The 22299-nt window shown below is 46.2% G+C and overlaps 1 protein-coding gene across 6 annotated transcripts; it reads right to left on the bottom strand.

The window, feature by feature from the left end:
• Positions 1–32: 32 nt before the first annotated feature.
• On the bottom strand, positions 33–22016 carry EIF4E2 (eukaryotic translation initiation factor 4E family member 2). 6 transcript variants are annotated; one of them, XM_062625961.1, is made up of 8 exons: positions 21802–21994; positions 20868–20982; positions 19440–19574; positions 14709–14813; positions 11622–11774; positions 11397–11533; positions 3175–3253; positions 33–521 (listed from the first exon to the last, which is right to left on the bottom strand). In XM_062625961.1, the coding sequence occupies exons 1-7, from the start codon at positions 21819–21821 to the stop codon at positions 3208–3210; spliced, it is 711 nt and encodes a 236-aa protein (XP_062481945.1). In that variant the 5' UTR covers positions 21822–21994; the 3' UTR covers positions 33–521; positions 3175–3207. The 6 variants fall into 6 exon arrangements, with proteins under 6 accessions (XP_062481945.1, XP_062481948.1, XP_062481946.1 ...); XM_062625964.1 differs by lacking the exon at positions 19440–19574 and having other exon boundaries at positions 21802–22008; XM_062625962.1 differs by lacking the exon at positions 3175–3253.
• Between the last annotated feature and the right edge of the window lie 283 nt (positions 22017–22299).

The raw sequence follows: 22299 nt of genomic DNA, 5'->3' as shown, positions 1-22299 counted from the left end.
ACTGACTTTTAGAGCCAAAAACAAAGAGAGACTGAAAGAAACAAAGAGACCCAATAATTTATTGGCAGAGCAGAAAGGGGGCATTTGAAAACCACAGGGCTGACTCTCAACTGGGAAGCTCCTCCCAGCTGCAGAGATTTGTAATACTGGTATCCCTTAGCAGAAGGCTCTGATGTTGTGGCAGAATCCCAGAGATCCTGCATGCCATGTAGAGAAAGAGCGGAAAGTGCTGCAAGATGCGGCCCCAAGGGCACACTGCTAATTGAAAGGTTGGCCTCCCGCCCCACTGCTAAAAAAAAAGTTTGTGTATGACAAAATCGGCCTCTATTGTCACCGCTGCTGGAGGGCTTCAGATGGATCCTTCCTCCAAGGAGGAGCGCGCGAGAGTGGCCCATGAGTCCCTTCAGAGGTCGGAGGGCACTGGTGGAGACCTCTCAGTGCTTTCAACACGGAGAGAGGAGCTGAGTGCCAACTCTTGTTCTCACAATGTGATTTTTGTGTTTCGAAAGCTGGAGTTATCCCTGGAAAACAGAGCGAAGAAAGAGGTTAAAAGTGTGCATTCCTTCAGGTCACAGCACCCCTCCCATTCCACCCACCACGACTACCAAGGTTGCCATCCCAGCATGTGGCTCAGAATCAGTGCACTTTAAACCTACTAAGCAGATCTGCTTTCTAACTAGAGACTTTTCACATAAATCAACCTGCTGCTCCAGAACACTTAGAATACAGGGAGATCCTGGTTCATCCCTGTTCATTGGGAAGGAAAAAAAGACAAACCACAAACCGAAAAAAGGTGTCACCTCCTGTGACCAAAGCAGATGATAGACTCTGGAAACCTCCCTGACAGATTCTGGTGTTTAAACAGCAAGATCTCTTGCTTCCCAAACATTTATCCTCAGGGATTCTGCTTGAAGCACAAATATGCCATCAGTCCAACTTCCTCCTGCCTCTGTCCCTCATGTTTAGGCTCCTTTTGTTATGCTGTCAACAAGTTTAGCTTTCTGGTCTCTACCTTATAAGAATATTTAATCTGAAAAGGACATTTCCCTCTTATTTAAATAGAAGAGTTTCTTCAGCAGCTTTTACTCGCATGAGTACAATCATGTGAGTCACAAAGGCTACTGACAAAGAACGGATTGCTAGTCCACAACCTTCATTTGTATAGTCTTGCAGCACACGGCAGCAATTGAAGATGGGGCAGGTTACAGAAACCTGTGTTAATGCTTACTGCTAGCGTCTGAGCAGCAGCAACAGGCAAAACATACTTACACATTAATGGAAAGGTGATGTGGGTTTTAAACTCAAATGGAAATAAACGAGATAATTATTTTGCAAGGATAGGTTTGGCATTGTTCCTGTAACAGGACAGGCAGTAAGTTACCCAAACCAAATATCTAGGGACACCGCAGCACATACCACACCAAATTGGCAGAGCTGTGTTGAAGAGTAAGGAGAGTGGTTTCAGGAGCGAGGTGCTCTGCAGGACTGTAAAATCCTGCTTAAACCTTTGAGATAGCATGGGTTTAAGTTAACTCAAGCTTAAACTAAACTCAAGCTTAAAGCTACTGTGCTGCTAAGAGCTGCGCAGTAGCTTTAACATCACAGCACAGTGCATGCTGGAACACCTCCAGCAGGCAGGCTGGAGGAACAGAAGGAAGTAAAAAAAAAAACCACTCTTTAGAGAGTTAAACAAGTTACTCTGCTATGAAATGATAGCAAAAACCATGCTGGAGGCCATCTGCATAAGACTGGGGTTTACCTTTGCACTTGCCAGCAAAATAGGCTGTGCTGCCATTTGGGAACATGATTCAGGATTCATTAACTGGATTCTGGTTAATTTGCAACAATGGTTTGGCTTTCTATACCTTACTGTACTTTCATTCATGCCACCTATCTCGGGAGGATGGCACACCTCAGCTCGTTCTTGGACAGGTTTCCATACTTCTTTCGCCTTTATTGGGGTGCCACAGGCCCTCTGCTCATCTCTACTCTCCCAGCTCAGCACAGGTAACCCAATGCAGTTGACAGCTAAGTCAACTCTCTCACTGTTTTCTGATACACTTGGCACATTTACTGCCTTCTGAAACTGGAATTTCATGAAGTGAGCTGGTTTCTTCTTCTGGAAGGTCACTTGAATGTCATCTAACAATAATACCACTACTAGATGCCTGTGTAACATTTTGTAACATTTATCCACACAAAAAATGTGTGAGGAAAGACAGATACTATTTTCACACAATTCCAAACTATGATAACATTGCTTGACCAAAGTTGTGGAGGAAGTTTTGGGATCCACAGTGGCCCCTCAGAGCTGAGCTATGTTGGAGCAGCTACCTACCACCATGGGGTGGGAACTGGGCAATGTAATGCTTCCTTCCAGCAGGTTCTTCTGCTCTGGCACTCAGCAGTGCAGCAATCCCACTTGGCTACAGCCAAACACAACTTGCACTGCCAGGCCTCCTGCTAGCCATTTTTAAAGAGAGGGCCTGCAATCACAGAAGCGGGCACTGGAGGGGAAAACCAATGTGAGCTGCGAGGCTCTCAACAGCCCTGAGCTCACCTTGGCTATTTTCTCTGCCCGTGGTTGGGCGTCGCTACCAGAAGTAGCGGGTGGTTTCATCTCATTAGCCACAGCATTATTTCTTCTAAATACAGTAGCTACTGTGTGTCCTTCCTGAACAAGCTTTTATTGACAGACTAATTTATTCTGCTCCAACCCACTGTCAAGAGCAAAGGCACGTATACCAAGCTCCAGGCACCTCGCTCTGTGTCTATCACATGGATGTGCTTAGCATTCATTTACCACTCCATATCTGCTTACAGTTAACCCTAGGCAATAGACCCAAGCTGAAGACATACCTCTCAGCCTCCTGGGATCAGGTCTGGATACGAGTGCTTTGCACAGAGGAAGGGCACTTTGGCACAATAGCACACAGCACCAAAACAGCAGAAAATGCTGCATGAATGGAGACCGTAGTGAATGTTGGTATTTGGTCAAAAAAAAAAAAATAAAATAAAAGAATAATAAATCATTTTTACCTTTGAGAAAGAGCCAATATCAGAATGGGCCCACCACGAGGCCCAAAGGCAAGAGAACATACCAGCCCATGGGAAGAGAGTTGGAAGCTGAGAGGTATGCCACAAAGTCACATAGGAAGAAAGATGAGGCCCTACCCTGGGTGTGACAGAGGGAGGGGGAGCGTTGGATCAGCGGCCACTGCTGTTCACCAGGCCATGAAACTCCTCCCAGGCCCTGGCAAGCCAGAGGGAAAAAAAACAAAACAAAACAAAAACAAAAAACCAGCACTTCAGATCAAAGGCTTCTTAACTTTTAACAAGAGCAGAAACATTCAATGGCGTTTGAAAGGCACTTGCCTTCAAAGAGCAAGGCAATATTCTCTGATAGCCCTGGTGGATAGAAGCATCCTTAAAACCCAGCCAAACATCTGACAGCGCAAGGCAGCTTTAACGTTCTGCACAAGACATGAAGCGTTCCCACTGGCTGCTGGTGATGTAGCCACATTAATACCCAGAGACAGGTATGACCTTCCCAGTCACAAATGGAATATCCATTTCCTATTGCTAATAAAATAGCTGATGTTACGTCTTTCTGCAGGATTATCACATTCCTTGGCTGGTTAAACTCAGCCAATTATTGGCCTTGTGCTCCACCAGATACCTGCGTATTCAGTAATCCCCCCAAAAGGGGTTTCTTCTAATGCCACACATCTTAGTTATTACAAAATTCTTCGATCAGGCAGCAGAATCCAATTCTCATTACAGAGTCTCATTTCCTATTGTAAACCTGCACTGTTAATGATGACCCAGTAAAAACATTACAGCTATTTGAAATGAAAATGTTTTCAGATAAGTTAGAGGGACAGGCCTAACACTGCATTCCCCGGTGGAGAATGTTAGTGACGGGTGAAGTTAGCAGACTGAAAAATTGCTGTCTGTTTTACAGAGGCAGCATACTGAAAGGCCTCTCAGGGAAAAGATGCCAAGGTTAATGTGAGCGTGACTATTATCTTCTGGGATCAGAAACATCAAAGAACCTCATAGTTCTCCATGCCCAGCAAAACAGTGCTGGTGCCTACAACACATCACAAGCCATTTACTGAACCCAGAGAGTCCTATGGAATTGGAGGGACCTTAAAGGGAGCCTAGGTCAGTCAAACCCAGATCACCCCTGCAGATTTTGTGCTGGTACCTAGCAGCTCCCTCACATCTTGTTCTTACACTGCCTCATCAGGCCACTGCAACACAACAAGAAAGTCCAGAAATTGAAATCTTGTATTACTCAGCATCTGTGCCAAAACCAGATCTCCAGCCTGGCTCTTACTTGAGCCTCAGAGTCAAGCTCCCAATCAGCATTTGCAAAAACCTCTCAGGTGTCATATGCTCTTTCCCAGCAGAGTCACAGCTCAAATAAACACAAAGTATACTGGCAGAGTGCCTGTCACTGCACTCCAGAAGTCTGTACACCAGGTACAGGCGGCCTTCTTGGGAAACCAACAAAGAGGTCACGAGCAAGAAGCTTGACACTCAGGTACAGAGCTTGGAATTTGTGATGCTGCCTTCCCAGACCACAGGACAGCAGATCCCTCTTTTAAAAGCACTGAAGGTGAAATCCTAAAATCACTGACTTCAGCATCACCAGTACAAGCCTGGTAAGGGGCAAAACACTCCAGTTCTTCTTCCCAGTTTAAAACTGATTTGACAAAACTTCCAAGAAGCAACTAAATCTCCACAGCCCCCAAAGCACAGGCTCCTGTGGACTACCAAGATGATCAGCTTGTCTAAAAGAAACCCTAGCTATAACTAGCTAGGTTTTCTCCTCAATCCCCCTCCATCCATGGTAGCTTAAAATCCTCCTCATCTTGACTAGGATGGACAAGGAACAGTCACAGGAGTTCCAAAGCTACATGGTATCTCTAGCTGATCCTCAGTCATGACCTCTTGAAACCAAAGGGAACAGGATGGAGAAAGACAGCAAAGGGTGCTGCAGATACAACAGCAAAGCACACAGGACATAATGCTGTGGTGCATTAGTACACCAGGACAGACCTGCAGCTCAGCTTGATGTACAGCAGTTAGCTGCTTGGAGATCAGAAACCCCACAAGCAAGGCAACAGCACAGAAGGCCCTACATGGGAACTCTTCCCAGCAAGTCCTCCCAGACACAGCACCCTTCAGGGCCACAAAATTTTCCAGAGAAAGGAAAACTACCCATTTCACCCAGTCAGCACGTGGTACCAGACACTGTGGGTACAGCTGCCTCCCTCCAAAAGAAGGTTGGGGAGAGAGAAGCTCTCGATCTGAAGCCCTCTTAAGCTGCTGAATACAGTTTGGAAAGCTATGCAAATCTCCAGCCTTGTCAAAAAGTCTCTGCCTTCATGCCTCCCCTCCAACCTCCCACACCATATTACCACACTTCTATCACCCATAAGCACATCTTTTTCCCCCTCCAACAGTTCCCCCCAAACTTGTAACTTCTGTTCTCTGCAGAAAGGACACAAGGGCAGATTATTTGTCAATGCAATCAATAATTTATTACCCCTTTCAAACCAAGGAGTTCCCTGTTCCAACATCCAATAACATCATGCACATAGTCCTTCAGGTGCCAAGTCCTTCTCACAGACAGAGAAAAAGCTCTTCCAGCCAAGAATTTTTAAGCCAAGACCCTCATACATATTATAGTCCTAATTACTCCAACTATCTGCTGACTTGACTGAAAAAATCCACCAGGATGTGCCTGCCCTAATGTACCTAAACTATGCTAGCAGAGAAAACTGCTCTCCATTTCGAACCGAACAAGGCTGCCAGTTAAATTTGTCTGGCAGAATTTTATGACCTGTGATGTGCCAAAGGCACAGTGCCAGACAGTCTAAGAGGTTATTTTTATGTATAGACATTTTTAGTACCTTATTGCTATACTGTCTGCACAGAGATCAGATAGTCAGTGAATTGATCCCCAACACTTAGGTTATTCCCAGATAACAGATGGGAAATGGAAACATTAGTAGGCTAAATAAAGCTAGTTAGAGCTGTACTTCCACACTCACTCCTACCCCACAACTGCTCAAACTTCCCACCTTACCCAGGGTCAGGATGCAGGCAGGGCTCCCTTTAATCCCATCAAGTAAACTGGGATTAAAAAAAAAAAAAGGCAAAAAGGAGCCAGTATCAGAGACCCCCACAAAAAGAGGAAGAGCAATCACATCCACTTCAAGGGACTTTCCAAATCATTGTGCAAGCAGCACTCGCTGTTTTTTCCAACCACGCTCAACCTTTAAATCCTAGCAGCTCCCCTTCAGTGCTTCCCTGTGCAGTCCTGCCTCCTTACCATTGCCTTACCCAGCTACAAAAGAAGACAGAGAGCTCACTGTGCATGCTACCCTCACAACAGTCACCAACATCTGTCCCTTCTGCTTGCCTGCATGCCATTTCTCAGGATGCTGAACACTCACTACACTTTGCAGGTATGGTGTCCAGAGGAGCACGGCCTCTTCCTGGGTGCTCCTCATGTTATACCAGAGTGTTTGGGATTCATTCAGAGACACTTTGTGACAGGCCTGAAAACTAATAGCTTGAAAAAATCTAGGATATTCTTCTATCCTGAAATAATTCTTTCACATATCTGGCAGTATCTGGGGAAAAGACAAATAAGGAAGCCATCATGACTTTGAAATGAACACATCTGAACTGAAAAGAAATATGAAAGAAATACGTTACAGTCATTTCCTTTGGTAAGGGATGGGCTACCAAGATAAGAAAATGTTTTACAAAGTCATGGACACTTCTGAATAAAGCATACATCTATGGTGACAGAAAACAATCAATGAATCCATGATTTCAAAGCCCAGGTCTACGGAAGTGCTCTTAGACTTGCAGGACCTGGCAATATTGCTGGAACTGGAGAATGGAGTGATAAATGAATTAAGCCAGTGTTGCGGAGACTCAGGAGAGGAGGACAGCTATCAGATCTGGAACGTCACCACTCTTCTTTAGCTCTTAGACTTGAAGACTGAAGGTGAAACGATGCAGCTCTCTAAAGATGGCAGCACCCAAGGCAATCTGCCTTCCACTGACAGGCATCAGTGTGTAGGGGCCTTGTTTCCAAACTGCCTAATTTTGGATCAGGTTAACCCTGCCCATGCCATCTGAGATACAGTTAAAACCAAAGATGACAGCTAGGACAGCAGCACTTAGTTCTCAGGTTTTGGAAATTAGCAAGCAAATGGGAAGCAGGGCTATAAAACCAGAACAATTACAGAATTAGCTGAACTCTGATGTAAAGGAACAGAGACTTCTCACAAGCACCCCACCACCAGCTCACTGTCTCACAAATACTTATAATCTTCCCCACCACCCATCACTTCCATGGGGATTTCTCTTCCTCAGTCCCCACTTTTTTGACATTTCTCACTTTTTTGTTGTGAGAACCTTGCCCCGCAGACTTCTTATAGCATATGCCCTTATTCCCTCCATTGGATATCTGCTTGCTTCATAGCTAAAATACAGTCTGAGGCCATTTCCTCCAACTGCCTGCTGTGAAATGAACCCAGTGCCAGCCCTATTAAGATCAACTGCTCTTCCCATTTATTTGAGCCTTCCCATTAGTTATCAGTGGTGACTTTAAAAGGAAAGGATAGTTTTATACCCTGCTCAGCTCTCACTGCAGCAAGCTCTTACAAATAACTGAAGCTTTGTTTTCAGAAAAACCAGCCTTGCTTTAGAGCTGACAGGACAATCCATTAAGCTACACAGCATCCAAAATATTTCCGGACCAGCCCGCGCAGTGGCAGCCTGCTGTATGGCCACAAGTCTGCTCTCTCCTGGCTTCTGAAACAATGTTGAATTTGCCTGGGATTCCTGCATGGTGCTGCAGGCGAGAGCTCTGAACACAGGGCAAAGGTGTATTGCACGCAAGACAGGCAAGTACTTCATGCTGCAACACTCAAAAAAAAAAAATTCAAATTTTACAGTGATCGCTTCCCCCCCACCCCTCTCCTAACTGCACATTCACTTCCTAAAGATACCTGAATATTTTCAGTCGCTTCACTGAAACATGACCAGGCTGTGACTACCAATATTCTGCTAAAAGCACAGTGCACCTCCCAAGGCAGCAAAAGTAAGAAGTCTTTTTGTTTTGAGGTTTTTTTTCCCTTATTTCCAAACCACAGGGAGTGCCACTGTCCATAACCTACTGTCACTGCTGGACCACGTCACATCCAAGGTTAACAATGCTGACAAACAGAACCTATTAAGTGGTCCACTACATCCAAGTGCACCTCTCTCAGCTCGCCTCCAGGGAACAAAGAGAATCAATTTCTCTCCAACTACTGAAACAAGGTAGCCCACAAAACGTCACATATGTTCTTTTCAGGTGCTCAGCGCCATGAAGTCTAAAGTACTATAAATCCCCTGGAACTAAAGACAGTCCAAGAGATTGTTCTAGCTCTTCTAGCAAGATTGGAAATTAATACACACTAGGCTGACCCTTCCACTCACTGGGATTTAGCAGCTTGTCGGTATCACAAGCAAGAAAAAGGACAAACACTGGAAAATTGCAATGAAAGATCTGCTTATCTAGCTAAATGCACAAGCCCCACCACTGAGAGCAGAAAGGACAGAATGCAGAATAGCTCCCTGGAATAGCTGTGAAGCAACAGATACTTTTCAAATGCAGCTTGGCAGCACCACCGCTTTCTGAAACAAAGGGGCTGCAGCCTCACTGGCAACACATGAAAAATGGTGTCTAAAAATGATTTAATATGAAATGCATCACCACAAAAGGAATATATAAAACCTGAAACACAGGGCTCAGGTTCCACAGTGATGGGCATGCTAGCAATTTCAACAGAAGTGTTCATTTACAGTGTGTCAAAAGCTAATCCAGGTCAATTCACTACCTAGAAGTCAAGGTTTTGAGAAACGCCTGTTCTTTTCTTGCTAAGCATTCTCCCTTCCCTGAAGCACAATCAATGCCAATCAAACCCTGCACATGAGCAGAACTCTAGTGGAGAGATGCAGCCCATACAAATGAAAAATGCCATGAGCCCCCCTAGAAAGGCAGCTCTGACAAAGCCTACAGCCCAGCTCTTCCATTAGAGCCTTTCATAAAACACAGTCAGAGTGTGAACATGGAGTGCTGGCTGGAAAGCCCTCCCAAGTCATAAATCACATGGTACATGCACAGCATAAGTGGAGTTTATTCATGATGGACAGTATTTCAACAGGGCTTGATAGATGGGTGAGGAAAAGGAGCCAGACTTTACGGAGGACAGAACTAGTTACACAAGAGATCCTTCATTAGCGAGAGAACCTTAACAATATGAAGCATAGCCAAGCAGAGTTAGACTGATAGGTGGGGCTGTCCTGCTCTTCTCTGTCAACAAAGCAGGCACTGTCACCTCTCTGCAGCTGCTGCCACTTGCTGCCTGCTGGCGCGACGCAAGAAAGGCACAAGCAGTCAGTCCAAGCAGCAACTCCACTGACAAGCAGTTCTGGTCTGAATTTACACCAGTGCCATTAGAAAGAGATGGAGGACTGCACTGCAATCAGACTGCTGCAGCTCAAGCAAGGCAATGGGAAACAAAAAAAAACAAACAACCAACCAACTCTTGTGATCCCCTACATGGCAGAAGGTTAATTGCTTAGATCTACTTCATTAGGGCACCACCAAAGCAACTTCTGACTATGCCTCCTACCCACAAAAAATAAGCAGGAGACAAGCCAGTCAGCCTCTATTTAAGAATTGCTCCCAGCTGTAGTCTGAGCTACTAAACTTGATTCCTCAAACACCTGTTATTCTTGGACAAGCTCATTTTGCACCATACTTCAGCAGCACAAAATGAAACTTTTGACCGTGATATCGGATGCATCATCACTCAAGGACTGACAGCTGTCGGAGCAAGAACAGTTACAAACATCGCTGTAACAGCATTCTCTGTGCTAGGAGATGCTGGTGGCTACAGCTTATAAGGGAAAGGGCACATCATTTTCCCTCTAAACTTGTTATACAAACCACCACCACAGCTTAGGGCAGTTGGCTCAGTGCACAGCTTTTACTACAGAGACTGAGAGAAGTCACACACCTCCCTCCTCCCACCACAAAGCCACATCACCACAGTCCGTAGTCTGCTGCTGCTGAACAGGAGTAAAATATCCTGTTGTGCGTCCACATGAGCACTTTGCTAACTCGTAACACGGACAGAGAGTCGATAGTGCCCTCTCCTGGCAAACAGCGCACGAAAAACGTTACCGGCAAAAATCGTAAAAAGAATCACCTCATTCTCCACACACACAGGAAGGAGGGAGGGCCACATGAAACACTAGCTGCCTACAGGCGGTTAAACAAGACCTCTGCACCTTGTGACCCACACTCAAAACTGGTTACAACTGGAAGCTAGCTGTCTGCTAAAATCAGGACTGATCTCAAAACTGTTTGACAGCACACTGATGACAGAATCATTATGTGGAGAGGACAAACTAGCACAATGGAAGTCATGAAAGGTACTTGCACCGTGATTGAGCTAGATTGGCAAGCTCACTGCTCTATCAATGTCTTTCAAATTTTTTTCACCTCTTTTTCTGGGTACACCTTTTCAAGTGTTAATTTAACCCAATATACTTTAATACGAGTTTACTAATCAGTGTATTGGTTTACAATACATCTAAGAAAAACAAAAGGAAAAAATACATTATTCACCTCTAACTAATACCTATATAAGCGATCTTTTGTCACTCTGTGGAATATAAAAGTCACCCTGAATGGCCTGGTATGGTAAGCTATAATAGGTTTATTTAAAAATACAGCTGTCCTCTCTGTGCACCGTGATCTTCTAGTCTTGTTAAAGAGCCTCTGTCACCAGGGCCTGGAAGACTTAATACATGACATTTATTATGATTAGAAATCATTTGTACAGCACTGTAAATTCACATAGCACTTTCCCAAGACCATTTATTGTAAGTCTAATGGCACTATAAATCCCAGTTAGCTTCCGCACTTTATTCCCTAGAATCTCTATTTATTCAAATTATCTTGTCCCCCCCCCACTGCAATCTTGTCTCTGAATACATTGAGTCACAGTCCCACACTGGGCTGCCCATCTCCCAGTGACAGGCTGGGTGGATTGCTAAAAGTGCCCTGGACTATATACTTCAAAATAACATTTTACTGTTAGAATCAAACATCCCTAACAGCAGCACGATAGTGACACAGATATTCGGCTTTTAGAGAGCAGTAGCAATAAATGCTGCTGTACGTATTAGTGTTCGCAGTGAACAGCCTTAACGCACACGAGCACTTCTTTCAATTCCTGTGATCTGCATTAAATTGCTCAAGCACGCATGCAACCAGCGGCAGGCCCTCCCCCCACCACCACACGTACTTGATGCTATCGGTGTGTGTTTTATATTCCATGATGGTGTTGGGAGGTAGGTTGAGCACTCTTCGTAACGTGTCGCGTATCCGGGCTGTCGTGGCTTGGTCGCTGGCTGTCTTGTTCCATATTGAGATAATATCCTCCTACAGAATAGCATGTGAGGGGTAAGCAGAGGGTATTTTTTGTAGCCCTGCCAAATGGAAGTACATGCCACTTCTCAGAAGTGCTTACCTGGAATCGGACAGAGACGACTGCCCCACAGATTTCTTCCCCCACCATAAACTGTTCTCCCAGCATTGCCAGAATGAGATTCTCCCAGCATCGTGATGCTAAGCCCTTTCGCAAGCGGATAATCCATTTACCACCATTTTTGTTGGCATCATCCTAGGAAGAGTGGCAAAAAAAAAAAAAAAAATCAATTTGTTTTCTTCTAGCTATTTTTCTGCTTCCCAGAAGACAGCGGAGCCACAAACGGGAGCAGATATTGATTGGGTGGGGCAAGGGACAGAGTGGAGGTATTTTCAAGCAAAAGCATTTCACTTCTCCCCCATAAAAACAAAGACAGAGGTATACTATTTACTTTGAATATGAAGTACTTGGAACAATAACTCTGCATTCCAGATGAAGCTCCATGCACTGAAGACTTGAGCTCTAGTGTTTTGATCCCACTAGCAAACACTAACAGCAGCCTACCAATCTGCATACAGAATCAGAGGCAAGTACCCTAAAACTATTCCTAAATGCAAGACTGACTCTCCCGCTGACAAGTTCCCTGTATATGTAGTTCTGCTTGTAAACAAGGAAAAAACCCTCATCACAGAGCATGGAAGGAAGGGAGTTTGTGAAGTGATAGTTAAAAGCAAGCAAAAAGTTGATAAACCCTCTCCTTCCACATTTGCAGAGCAGGCTCGTAAGTTGGACTAACCCAGAAAGGACCAGGCCACTCTCTAGGAATCACTGATACCATCAACACATCATACAGCTGAACGTTTGTTGCAGACTGTGGTGACCCAGGGAAATAACCGCAATGAGGAGAGTATGCTAAGCATCCAGACCATCGCCTCAATATTGTGATTCCATATGTTGCACCTGAAAAATTGCTGAAAACTGCTACAGACTCCCCTGCTTCACAGAATGCACACCTATGTCAAACAGCAGCTCCTCCTCTGTGCAGAATGCTGTGACTTTCTCTTGTACAACACTGTAGCTGGACAATCTTACAAGGCAAGAGGGGATCAAATTCCAACCAAAGCCAAAGACAGAGAGCTAGAAACAAGTCAAAGAGGTAGCAGTTAGGAAGGGAAAGGGAAGACAGGTCTAGGACAGAAACAGAGAAGAACAAAGGATAACTCGGAGACTGCAGAACACAGGACATCTCTGGCCAAATCACCAGCCAGCCCCTCTGCCAAGCTGGGACATACCTTGAAGATGCTAGGTAAGGCAGCTCAACCGTTCTTAAAGAAACAAACTTTTACTTCAGCCTTACAGCTTTTCTAGGGCTGAGATAAAACTAAACATTTCTGTGCTCTCAGAGGCAGCAAGTGCTAACAAAGCAATCCTGGGCAAACATGGAAGTGCCAGCCTAACAGCAGCATTCACCAGACCCCTATTTTTCAGGTATGTGCTAAAGCCTGTATTGAAAGTGGAAGGCATCAGCTTGGGATAAGCCTCAAAGCATGTCAGCAGCCACATGTATAGTGAAAAATCCAAATCAAGACAAGTTCTAGGAATGTGATATATTCCCATGAGATGCAAACTATTTTCTGATTCAGTGCCCTTGTTTTCCAAGTTGTGAACATCACACTCCAAGAATTAAGCTGTCTAGCCTACAGCCTTTAAGCAGGGAGTTGGGTTTAACTCCTCAAACTTTCCACAGTGACTAAGGGGAGTCAGAATAGAAATGGTATTGCTCAAAATGTTTCAAAGGTGGTTTAAGCAGGTTCAAGGCTAGAAAGAGAACAGGGATCAGAGGCAGATGCTGTACGGTGTGTTTTATGGTTATTGTTAGTTTTCGTTCAGGTTAAACAAGCTTTGGTTCAGTCAAGCATTTGATTTCCCTTTACCAGAATAATAATAATCTGCAGCCCAGTAAATCACCGGGGAACATTATGCCTAGTGCTTCTGACTTCACCCAGAAACAGCACAGATGGATCCAGAAAAAAGACCAGAGCTACATACAAGCATGTACATGCCTATAGGAATGACAGTAAGTAAGGATTAGTCTGGAAGAGAAAAGTAATATGAACAAAGCCCTACGAAGCAAGCAGCAAAGAGAAGGCCAGCAGCAAGATCCCAGAGCCTTTTCTATAAATACAAAAAGGGAGTGGGGCCAGAAGCAAAACCAAAGAATCTCTCCACCTCCGTCTTAAAATGTCTACAGAGAAATGCTTTACAGAAATTCTGGAATCATTAACTTGTGGACTCTCTGGCTGACACACTACCAGAGCAGCTCATGAGGAGTCCAAAGAGGGTTAAACGTTTTATATAAATTGTATTTGCAGTAACTGGCTATAAAACACCTTGCTTAGAATAACTGCCAACTAGGGTCACATATAAATTTCTCAGGACCAAGCAGCATAATTAGGTACTTCAGAGCAATACATAAAATCCTCATATTGTAGATGGTACTGGTCATTGCTGGAAGCAAGCCAGGAGCTGGAAAAATGATTTGTCTGGCAAAGACTTTTTCTTTTTTTCTTTTTTTTTTTTTTTTTTAAACAGGTTTGGATAGGAATGAACAGAAGCAAACTAGGTGCCCTGGAAAAAACCAAAAGGCAAATTAAGGGCTAAATCATTTTTCTGTCTGCAGTTCTATGCATAGATGTAGGCTTTTAACCACATCTACCTCTTCCTTCCTTGCCTGAAAAAAAGGAGAATCAGTTTCTTATAAACTTTGCTGAATTCTGCTTACAGAGGTCCAGCCCTTCTAGAGGAAAGCCCCACACTGTTGTCATCAGTCAAAGGTATAATAAAGGGCTGTCAGGAAGCACAGAGCTTAGCTGGGGTCCCCTCTTTTTTTGGCTCCAGGTAACAGGGCCCAGACAGCCTCTGGACCTACAGGCAAAGGCAGTTCTGCAATCTCTGGGGGAGTGCAGCTAGGAACTCTCTGCACCTTCCCTCTCTGCCAGCAGAGCAGTCACAGGACTGCTAGTTACATGGGAGAGTACCATTGACAAGTTTACAGGAAACCCAGAAGAAAGGACTGCACTCAAGAGAAGCCTGGAGTGCCACTTAATGACAAGAGTCCCTTCACTATAGAAGACTCCCTCCAGAATGCTCTGGGAAAATATCAAGGCAGAAATGAGAGTTCCAACTCACCTCCCACATAGGTTTGATCCCTTCTTTGAAAAGATGGAAGTCACTATGGCCTGTCAGGTCCCCAGGACGTACCATGTGACTGTAAAACCTCCAGAACTGCTCCACCTGCAATGACATGAACCATACATGAGGCTGCTCAAACTATTCACAGTCAAGATTCCTACAGAAACAGGATTCCCTTTCTTCACCAGCTGGCCAGAGCCACCTTCCACTTTTCTACTTTCTTGTCACAAGGGTGCTGATTGGGATACCCAGAAAGCAGTAGTAGGATCAGAGGTTGAGTGCATGTTTCTGACTGGCTCTGTTACCAGATGACCACTTGAAATATTCAACATGTGTCTCCAAAGTCACCTGATGTTTGTTTGAAGAAATCTGTGCCAAGATAACTGCTGCGCTGGAGAACAGTTGCAAACAGATCTTATAAATCCTACTGCTCAAACTTCCAAGCAGATCACCTACCTTTCTACACTACACACATTAGCCCTGCATTAACCACTGCCCTCTGCAACTGTGGAAACTTCAGGAGCATTCAGATGAGACACTTTTTGTATTTAATTTTACTCTATTCAGGTCTTAAGACAAAAGACACATTCTGGTGCTGGTTTAAGATCTTAAGAAACCATTTAGAACTTTGGTTGAAACATTCCTTTTGCAATCTGCCATGGTTGGATCACTTCACTTTGACCCATTTCCATTCCGACACTCCTGTGCCTACTACAGTTTGGCTGGAAGGCAAGGGAATTACCTTTCTAATTCTCAAAAATAACACATTTACCCTTTAAGATTCTCTGGATAAGAAAGGATTTTAGAGAGGCTGGATCTTTAAAACAAAAGAAGGCACTGGAAGACATTATACTAATTTCTGTATTTTAAGAGGATTCCACTCTGCAAGTCAATAGCTATTAAGCAGACCAGCGGTGAAGCTGGAGGGGCCAGACACCATCCCAAGTACCTCATCAGAGACCTTAATGACCTGGTCAGCACGTGGAATTCTGCTCCAATCTCTGACCTCTGCCACCCAGGCAGGAATTTGCTTTTGTAACCAATAACATTATGAACCAAGACTGAGGTGGGGTCAGAAACATTTGTCAGGCACATCCAAATACACCACGGAAATTATCTTCTTACATCGAGTGAATATGCCCTCTAGTGGTTAGCACTTAAAAGCTTTCGGAGCTTTCTACTGAAAAGTAAAGAATAAATCTGAACCCAGATTTAGGCTCAGACAATTATTTCAAAAGCTTGCTCTTCCTCTTCCTTAAAGAGAATTTGGAACCAAACACATTATCAGATCTGAATCTCTCTCCATCCTAACTGAAATCTAGCAGTTCCAACTTTCAACAGCACCCACAAATTCTTTGCAGCAAGACACAGACAACAGAACGTTAATTTTCTTCCTCTGAGGAGCTAAAAAAAAAAAATAATCAATGTTAAGTCTACACTGATTTAACAGACTGAAAATTTACACTCAGTTTATTTCAGGAATAAACAATGACAAAGAAGCAAAGGGGAAAAGGAAAGCTGCTTGCCTTTTAATAAACTTCATGGTAACACCAAACTGCATCTCAGTCATCACTTCTAGACAGAAAACAGGTCACCAGCTGCCTGTATACACACTTCACCAGATGCTTTTTCCAAACACACTGGTGGAAGTATGGGCAGGTGTCGTGGTTTAAACCCAGTCAGGTAACTTGTTCACTCACTCCCAGTGAGTGGTGCCGAGCTGACAACAATTGAGGTCTGCGTCCTGTCCCCCCCCCCCCCAGGGTTCTCCCCTTCCCCACTCCCGAAGGAACGGGGAGGAGGATCGAAAAAAATGCAACTCCCACAGGTTGAGATAAGAACAGTTTAGTAACTAAGGTATAACACAAATCACTACTGCTACCACCAATGATAATAATGATAAAGGAAAAAACAAGGGAAGAGAATACAACACCTCAGCACCAGCTGACCGATAACTCACCCCCCAAGCCCGACCAAGCTCCGACCGATACCTCCTTCAACCCTGCAGTCTCCCACCCCTTCCGGCTAACTCCCAGTTACATCCTGGGCATGACGCGCTGTGGTATGGAATACCTCTTTGGCTAACTTGGGTCAGGTGTCCTGTCTCTGCTTCCTCCTGGCTTCCCCTCCTCCCTGGCAGAGCATGAGGCTCACAAAGTCCTTGGCCAAACCAAAACATCCTTGTTATCAGCTCTGTTCCCGAGCTGAAAGTCAAAACACAGCACTGCACCAGCTACCAAGAAGGAGAAAAATGACTGCTACTGCTGAACCCAGGACATTATCCACCCCTTATTCCATACCATTCACGTCATGCTCAGATCCCACATTTTCAATATACTCTTATCTTAGTGCATGGACCAGTCCCTATAAAGCTGCTGAGTCCATGCTGTCAGTCTCCATCTCTTGTACCATTCTTCTAGAGCAGGAGAGACTGTGTGCAGTGTTCACACTTGTGAATAACCTGAGCAATAGTGTCCATTGCTAAGTCCACCCCTCAATCTTGAGTCCATCTCTATGTTGCATCTCTGCTCTGATAGCCTGAAGTGCCATGGGCCCACCAGGCTCAAAATAATTCACTGTCCCCTTAAGCAGTTTCTGCAGCTTGTTGCTGGGGACTCCATACAGCTGCCTTCCATCTCCAATGCTTCCAAAGCACTGGAGGGGCCCAGTGGACTAGATACTTGCCCATACTGTCCCACACACCCTGCCACTCATGACTGTCCAGCCTTGGGGAAAACCTCTTGGTCCCCCTATATTGTCATCTAACCCCAGACAAGACCCAAATCTGACTCTGCTTAACTTCTGAGATCAGACAAAATGGTTGTGGGTAGAACACAGCCTGTGTGTGTGCCAACATGCTGATCCCCATCACAATCAGCAGGCAGGTCCCAAGGATGCCCAAAGGCCATTCAAAACCTCCAGAACTCTCAAACGATGCTGCTGCACTTGTCACTGGGGCTGGTGTAGCTGCTGTGCTTGCCGGCTCTCCTACCACCAGCTTCTCTTTTCCTGAGTCCAGCTCTTCCTCCTCTGCCTTGCTGGGAAATGCTGCGTGGTCTCCTGCGTACTCCTGGGGCTCGGCGGGCGGCTTCCGGGGGATGCTCTCGGCCGTCACAGGGCTCAGCTTGGCCGCGGGGCTCGGCTCCTCCGCGGGGCTCGGCTCCTCCGCCGCCTTCTCCTGCTGCTCAGCAGCCGCCTCCTTCCTCTCCTCAACCGCCCCGACCTCCTCCACCGGCAGCCGTCCCCTCGCGGCCTCCGGCCCCGCTCCCGCCACCGCTTGGTCCCCGGGGCCGCTCTCCCGGTCCGCTTCAGCAGCCGCCGGCTCCCAGGGCCGCTCCCCCTCGGCTCCCCACAGCCTCACGAAGACGGAGGCGAGGACGAGGGCCAGGACGGTGAAGAGCAGCCAGACCGGCAGGTACAAGTCCACGGCCACGTCCGTCCCGCCCTGCTGCTGGAGCCCGCCCGTATTACAAGTCATTGCCATAAAGCACAGTGAGACAAGAACCTTAGCCCAAGCCCCACACTTGATAAACACTAACACAGCAAATACCAGCTCTAAGTAAGTTACAACATTCTGAAGCTGTGAGATCAACAAGAACAACTCTGAGACCCAATAAATCAGCATTGTGACGAGTGACTATTAATCCGGTCAGATCTGTCGTTATCTCAACCCTTCATGCCCCACGTTGGGCGCCAAAAAGAACTGTCGTGGTTTAAACCCAGCCAGGTAACTTGTTCACTCACTCCCAGTGAGTGGTGCCGAGCTGACAACAATTGAGGTCCGTGTCCCCCCCCCCCCCCAGGGTTCTCCCCTTCCCCACTCCCGAAGGAACGGGGAGGAGGATCGAAAAAAATGCAACTCCCACAGGTTGAGATAAGAACAGTTTAGTAACTAAGGTATAACACAAATCACTACTGCTACCACCAATGATAATAATGATAAAGGAAATAACAAGGGAAGAGAATACATCATCTCACCACCAGCTGACCGATAACTCACCCCCCAAGCCCGACCAAGCTCCGACCGATACCTCCTTCAACCCTGCAGTCTCCCACCCCTTCCGGCTAACTCCCAGTTACATCCTGGGCATGACGTGCTGTGGTATGGAATACCTCTTTGGTCAGTTTGGGTCAGGTGTCCTGTCTCTGCTTCCTCCTGGCTTCCCCTCCTCCCTGGCAGAGCATGAGGCTCACAAAGTCCTTGGCCAAACCAAAACATCCTTGTTATCAGCTCTGTTCCCGAGCTGAAAGTCAAAACACAGCACTGCACCAGCTACCAAGAAGGAGAAAAATGACTGCTACTGCTGAACCCAGGACAGCAGGGGAGAAGTGTGTGTGGGGAACTGTACAGTCTTTGCTTCCCACATATACTGCATCCAGAAAAGCTGTTCCTTCCTTCTCTTGCTTATCTGTCAAGTTCCGCTCCAGCTAGCGGTTTTAAACTACATGGGAGTTCTTTTAACTTTCTATTATTATTTCAGCTACCACCAATACTGCAGGCACAGATGGCTAGCACAGGGCAGAGGAGAACTGCTTAAGACATGTCATCTGCTGAATGTAATTCAAGACCTCATACTAAGTCATGGCATATCATTCACTCTCCTCTTGTTGCTCCTGACAAAACAGAGAACACAGCCTGCATGCACGTACTCCTAGCACACAGGGAGCAAGTCAGCCACAATGACCACGTCATGCCCAAGTGCACAGGGACAAGAGGGATATACTCACGGAGGCAAAGGTGCCAATCTGTTTGATGTTCTGTTCGTAACTCTGTGAGCTGGTGGGTCTCCCAGGTGTTCGTCTGGAGTACCAGAAGGTATAATTATACTGCAAGGGGTGCTCAGCTGGCCCTGGCACAACAGCCTGCAGAACACAAAAGCTTGCTTTACCCTTATGACCCACTCTAAAAGCAGAATAGGAAAAATTACATTTGTAGCATCAGAAGCCCACATGTTCCTGCCTTCACAGGCTATAAAACAAGCAACTAACCCTCCTTTTTTCAGAATCTCTGATAATTGTCTGAAATGGATGATTAGGCTAACAGCAGCTGACTATTCGAAAGAATATTAGAAATCTGCAGCACAGAGAAGGCTAAGGAAATAATAACAGAAAAAGGCCGTAAAAAAAACAACTCCCATAACTATTAGAGGCAGTATTACTAAATTTTCCTTTAGTCCTTAACTGTGCCTGTCTCAAAGGGAAAAAGACAAACTAAAAGGGCAATGCAAGAGTTTTATTTCAAATTAAGAAAACAAAAAATAAAATCCCCAAACGCTCTCTTTCTCTGGGAAAAACAAGAACCCATATACACCAAACCATGATTCAAAAGCAATTATAACTCTTCGGTGACACCAACTCCCTCAAGCAACCAACACCCTAACACTCTGGGAGGATCAGTCTCAGAACTCGTTATGTCAGCTTTGGCGGAACCCATCACCAACAGTGGGTAGTGATCATTTTTCAATTTCCAAAACACCCATTTCTGATTAAAAACACTCCCAATGAGCACAAAAGACTTTAATGGGAACTCACTGACCAGGAGTCAAAACTGACATTAAAATAAAAATGAACCAAAAAGTCCTTTTCTTCTATCACTTGATGTTGTATCAAGAGTTACTAGGGCTTTAGTCTACTCTCCTCTTGTCTGTGGAAAGTTTGTAAGGACTGCCTTACTCCAGACAGAATAGTTTTCCTAAGAACAAGATTAAAATAATAAATGAAACAGGATGGATATATGCTTCTTAACTAGGCTACACTGCACATACAGAGACTCACCCTAAGAGTTATTACAACAGTGGCACAAACACAACGTGGTAAAACAACTGCAAGCCACTACTCCCCTGTCAACCAGCCCTTCCCCTACAACCTCTTCCAAAAATTATTTTTTTCTTTTTTAAATAAAGCTTTATTTCTCATTTTTATTCAAAAGCCAGGCAGAGTACTAGCTGAGTTTGTGAAGGGAGCATTCACCCACCTCCAAAACCTACAGCAAATTATCCAAATGCTAACGTAGCCCCTGTCTTCATATAACAGTAACAGAGCATAAAGCTACCACAGCCCACCAAGACATATTTTCCTTATCCCCAGCCTGAGGACTGACTCTGTAGCACACCAACATCATGCCTTAGCAATGGAATGCAGATGCCAGCACTGTACCTTCCTCTTGGTGGTACTCTGTGGTTTCTCTCGATCGTTCTTTTCCTTCTCACTGTCTTTCTGTGTGTTGTTCTCCTCATTCTGGTCATGGTCTCCACTGTCATCATCTTTCAAACTGATAAAGAAACAGAACAAAGAGAGTGGGTCTTATGTTGCACAGCTGAGGAGGTTTAGACCAAGCCCCAGCAGTCTCTGCTTCTTAGCTCCTCTGTAGTATAAGGGCTACCAGAGTTTGGAAATCTACATTTGACAACCCACACAGTAAAATCTACTACTACTTTGCATACCCAGAGTCCATCACAGGCATTTCAGACACATACTTTAAAGCACAAGCAGGCAACAACATGCTTTTTCAGAACAAACTCGAGCAGTCCGAACTAGGCATTTATCCGCCGCAGACACCCCCAGCTACCTGTCTGGATCCCTAGCTACTCAGGAAGTAAGCACGGAAGACCCGTCACTGTAACTTTGCTGACTCGCTCCTGCTCACCTCCCCACGCCTCTAAGCACACAGAGACAGCCCCTCACGCAAGCAAGCAGACACCTGAACCCCACGGGTCCCTCTGCCCACCCCATTCCTTGCGAAGGGCCGGAAAAGAAGAGGGAAAAACGGGGCCAAAAGGCGGCCCGCCGCACGGCCGTGCGCGCTGGGGGATGCTCCGCCACGAGCAGAGCCTGGCGCCGCCGGACCCCTGCCCCCACGCCTCGGAGCCAGGCAGCGCCTCCTGAGCAGGGCCGGGCCGGGCCGGGCCGGGCTCGGGGGGCAGGAACGGAGCTGCGCGCGCGGCCCCGTGACTCATCGCATCCGGCTCAGCCCGCGCCGAGCCGGCGGGGAGGGGAGGGGAGCGGAGCGGCCGGTAGGACGCTGGGCCTCGCCGCCCTCCGCAGCGGTGACGGGGGTACTGGGGACGGTCACATCACACCGCCAACTCACGCGTCGAATTTGTTGTTCATCGTCGCTCGCTGCCGCCACCTCCGTCCACCCCAGCGACTTCCGCCCCGCCGAGTCCAATCTCCAAAGCCTTCCGCCGCTTCCGCCAGCTGTGCCCCGCGCTTCCCCACGGCGCCATAAGTATGGCGGACGACGGAAGGGGAACAAGAACGCTCCCGGTTGCCATTTGAGTGCGGACTCTGCCGGGATCCCCGCTGCGGGAAAGCCGCCATCTTGAGTGTGGTGGGCGGACAGAGCCACCATGTTGGGTGTGGCGTGAAGCGGGAAACTGGCGTGAGGTGAGGTGAGGTGCGGCGTCGAGCGGCCGCCTCGCACGGCACGGGAGCAGCCAGTGGGTCCACGCACTGTGCCATTTTATTCACGGAGTTCATTTGTCTCTGGTAGGTGCAGAGTCAGTCACTTTTTAAGGGGCCTGCCCTACCTTTCTCCTCTGCTGACAGCAAGTCCTAGCCCCGGCACCATCCCTATCTTTTCAGTGTA

Source organism: Pezoporus occidentalis, unplaced genomic scaffold (assembly GCF_034315485.1).
Source record: "Pezoporus occidentalis ecotype Australia unplaced genomic scaffold, CSIRO_AGI_Poc_V1 ctg285, whole genome shotgun sequence".
Lineage (NCBI taxonomy): Eukaryota > Metazoa > Chordata > Aves > Psittaciformes > Psittacidae > Pezoporus > Pezoporus occidentalis.
Note: the sequence above shows the minus strand (reverse complement) of the source record. Positions and strands in the feature narration are given on the sequence as shown.

What these genes read in the sequence shown, in the direction of transcription:
- EIF4E2 (XM_062625958.1), bottom strand. Translation starts at nt 21,821, where the DNA reads ATGAACAACAAATTCGACGC. An exon ending in AGAGTACCACCAAGAGGAAG is followed by an intron (nt 19,575 to 20,867) that starts GTACAGTGCTGG and finishes TGTGTTCTGCAG; the next exon opens with GCTGTTGTGCCAGGGCCAGC. An exon ending in TCGTCTCTGTCCGATTCCAG is followed by an intron (nt 11,534 to 11,621) that starts GTAAGCACTTCT and finishes GCTATTCTGTAG; the next exon opens with GAGGATATTATCTCAATATG.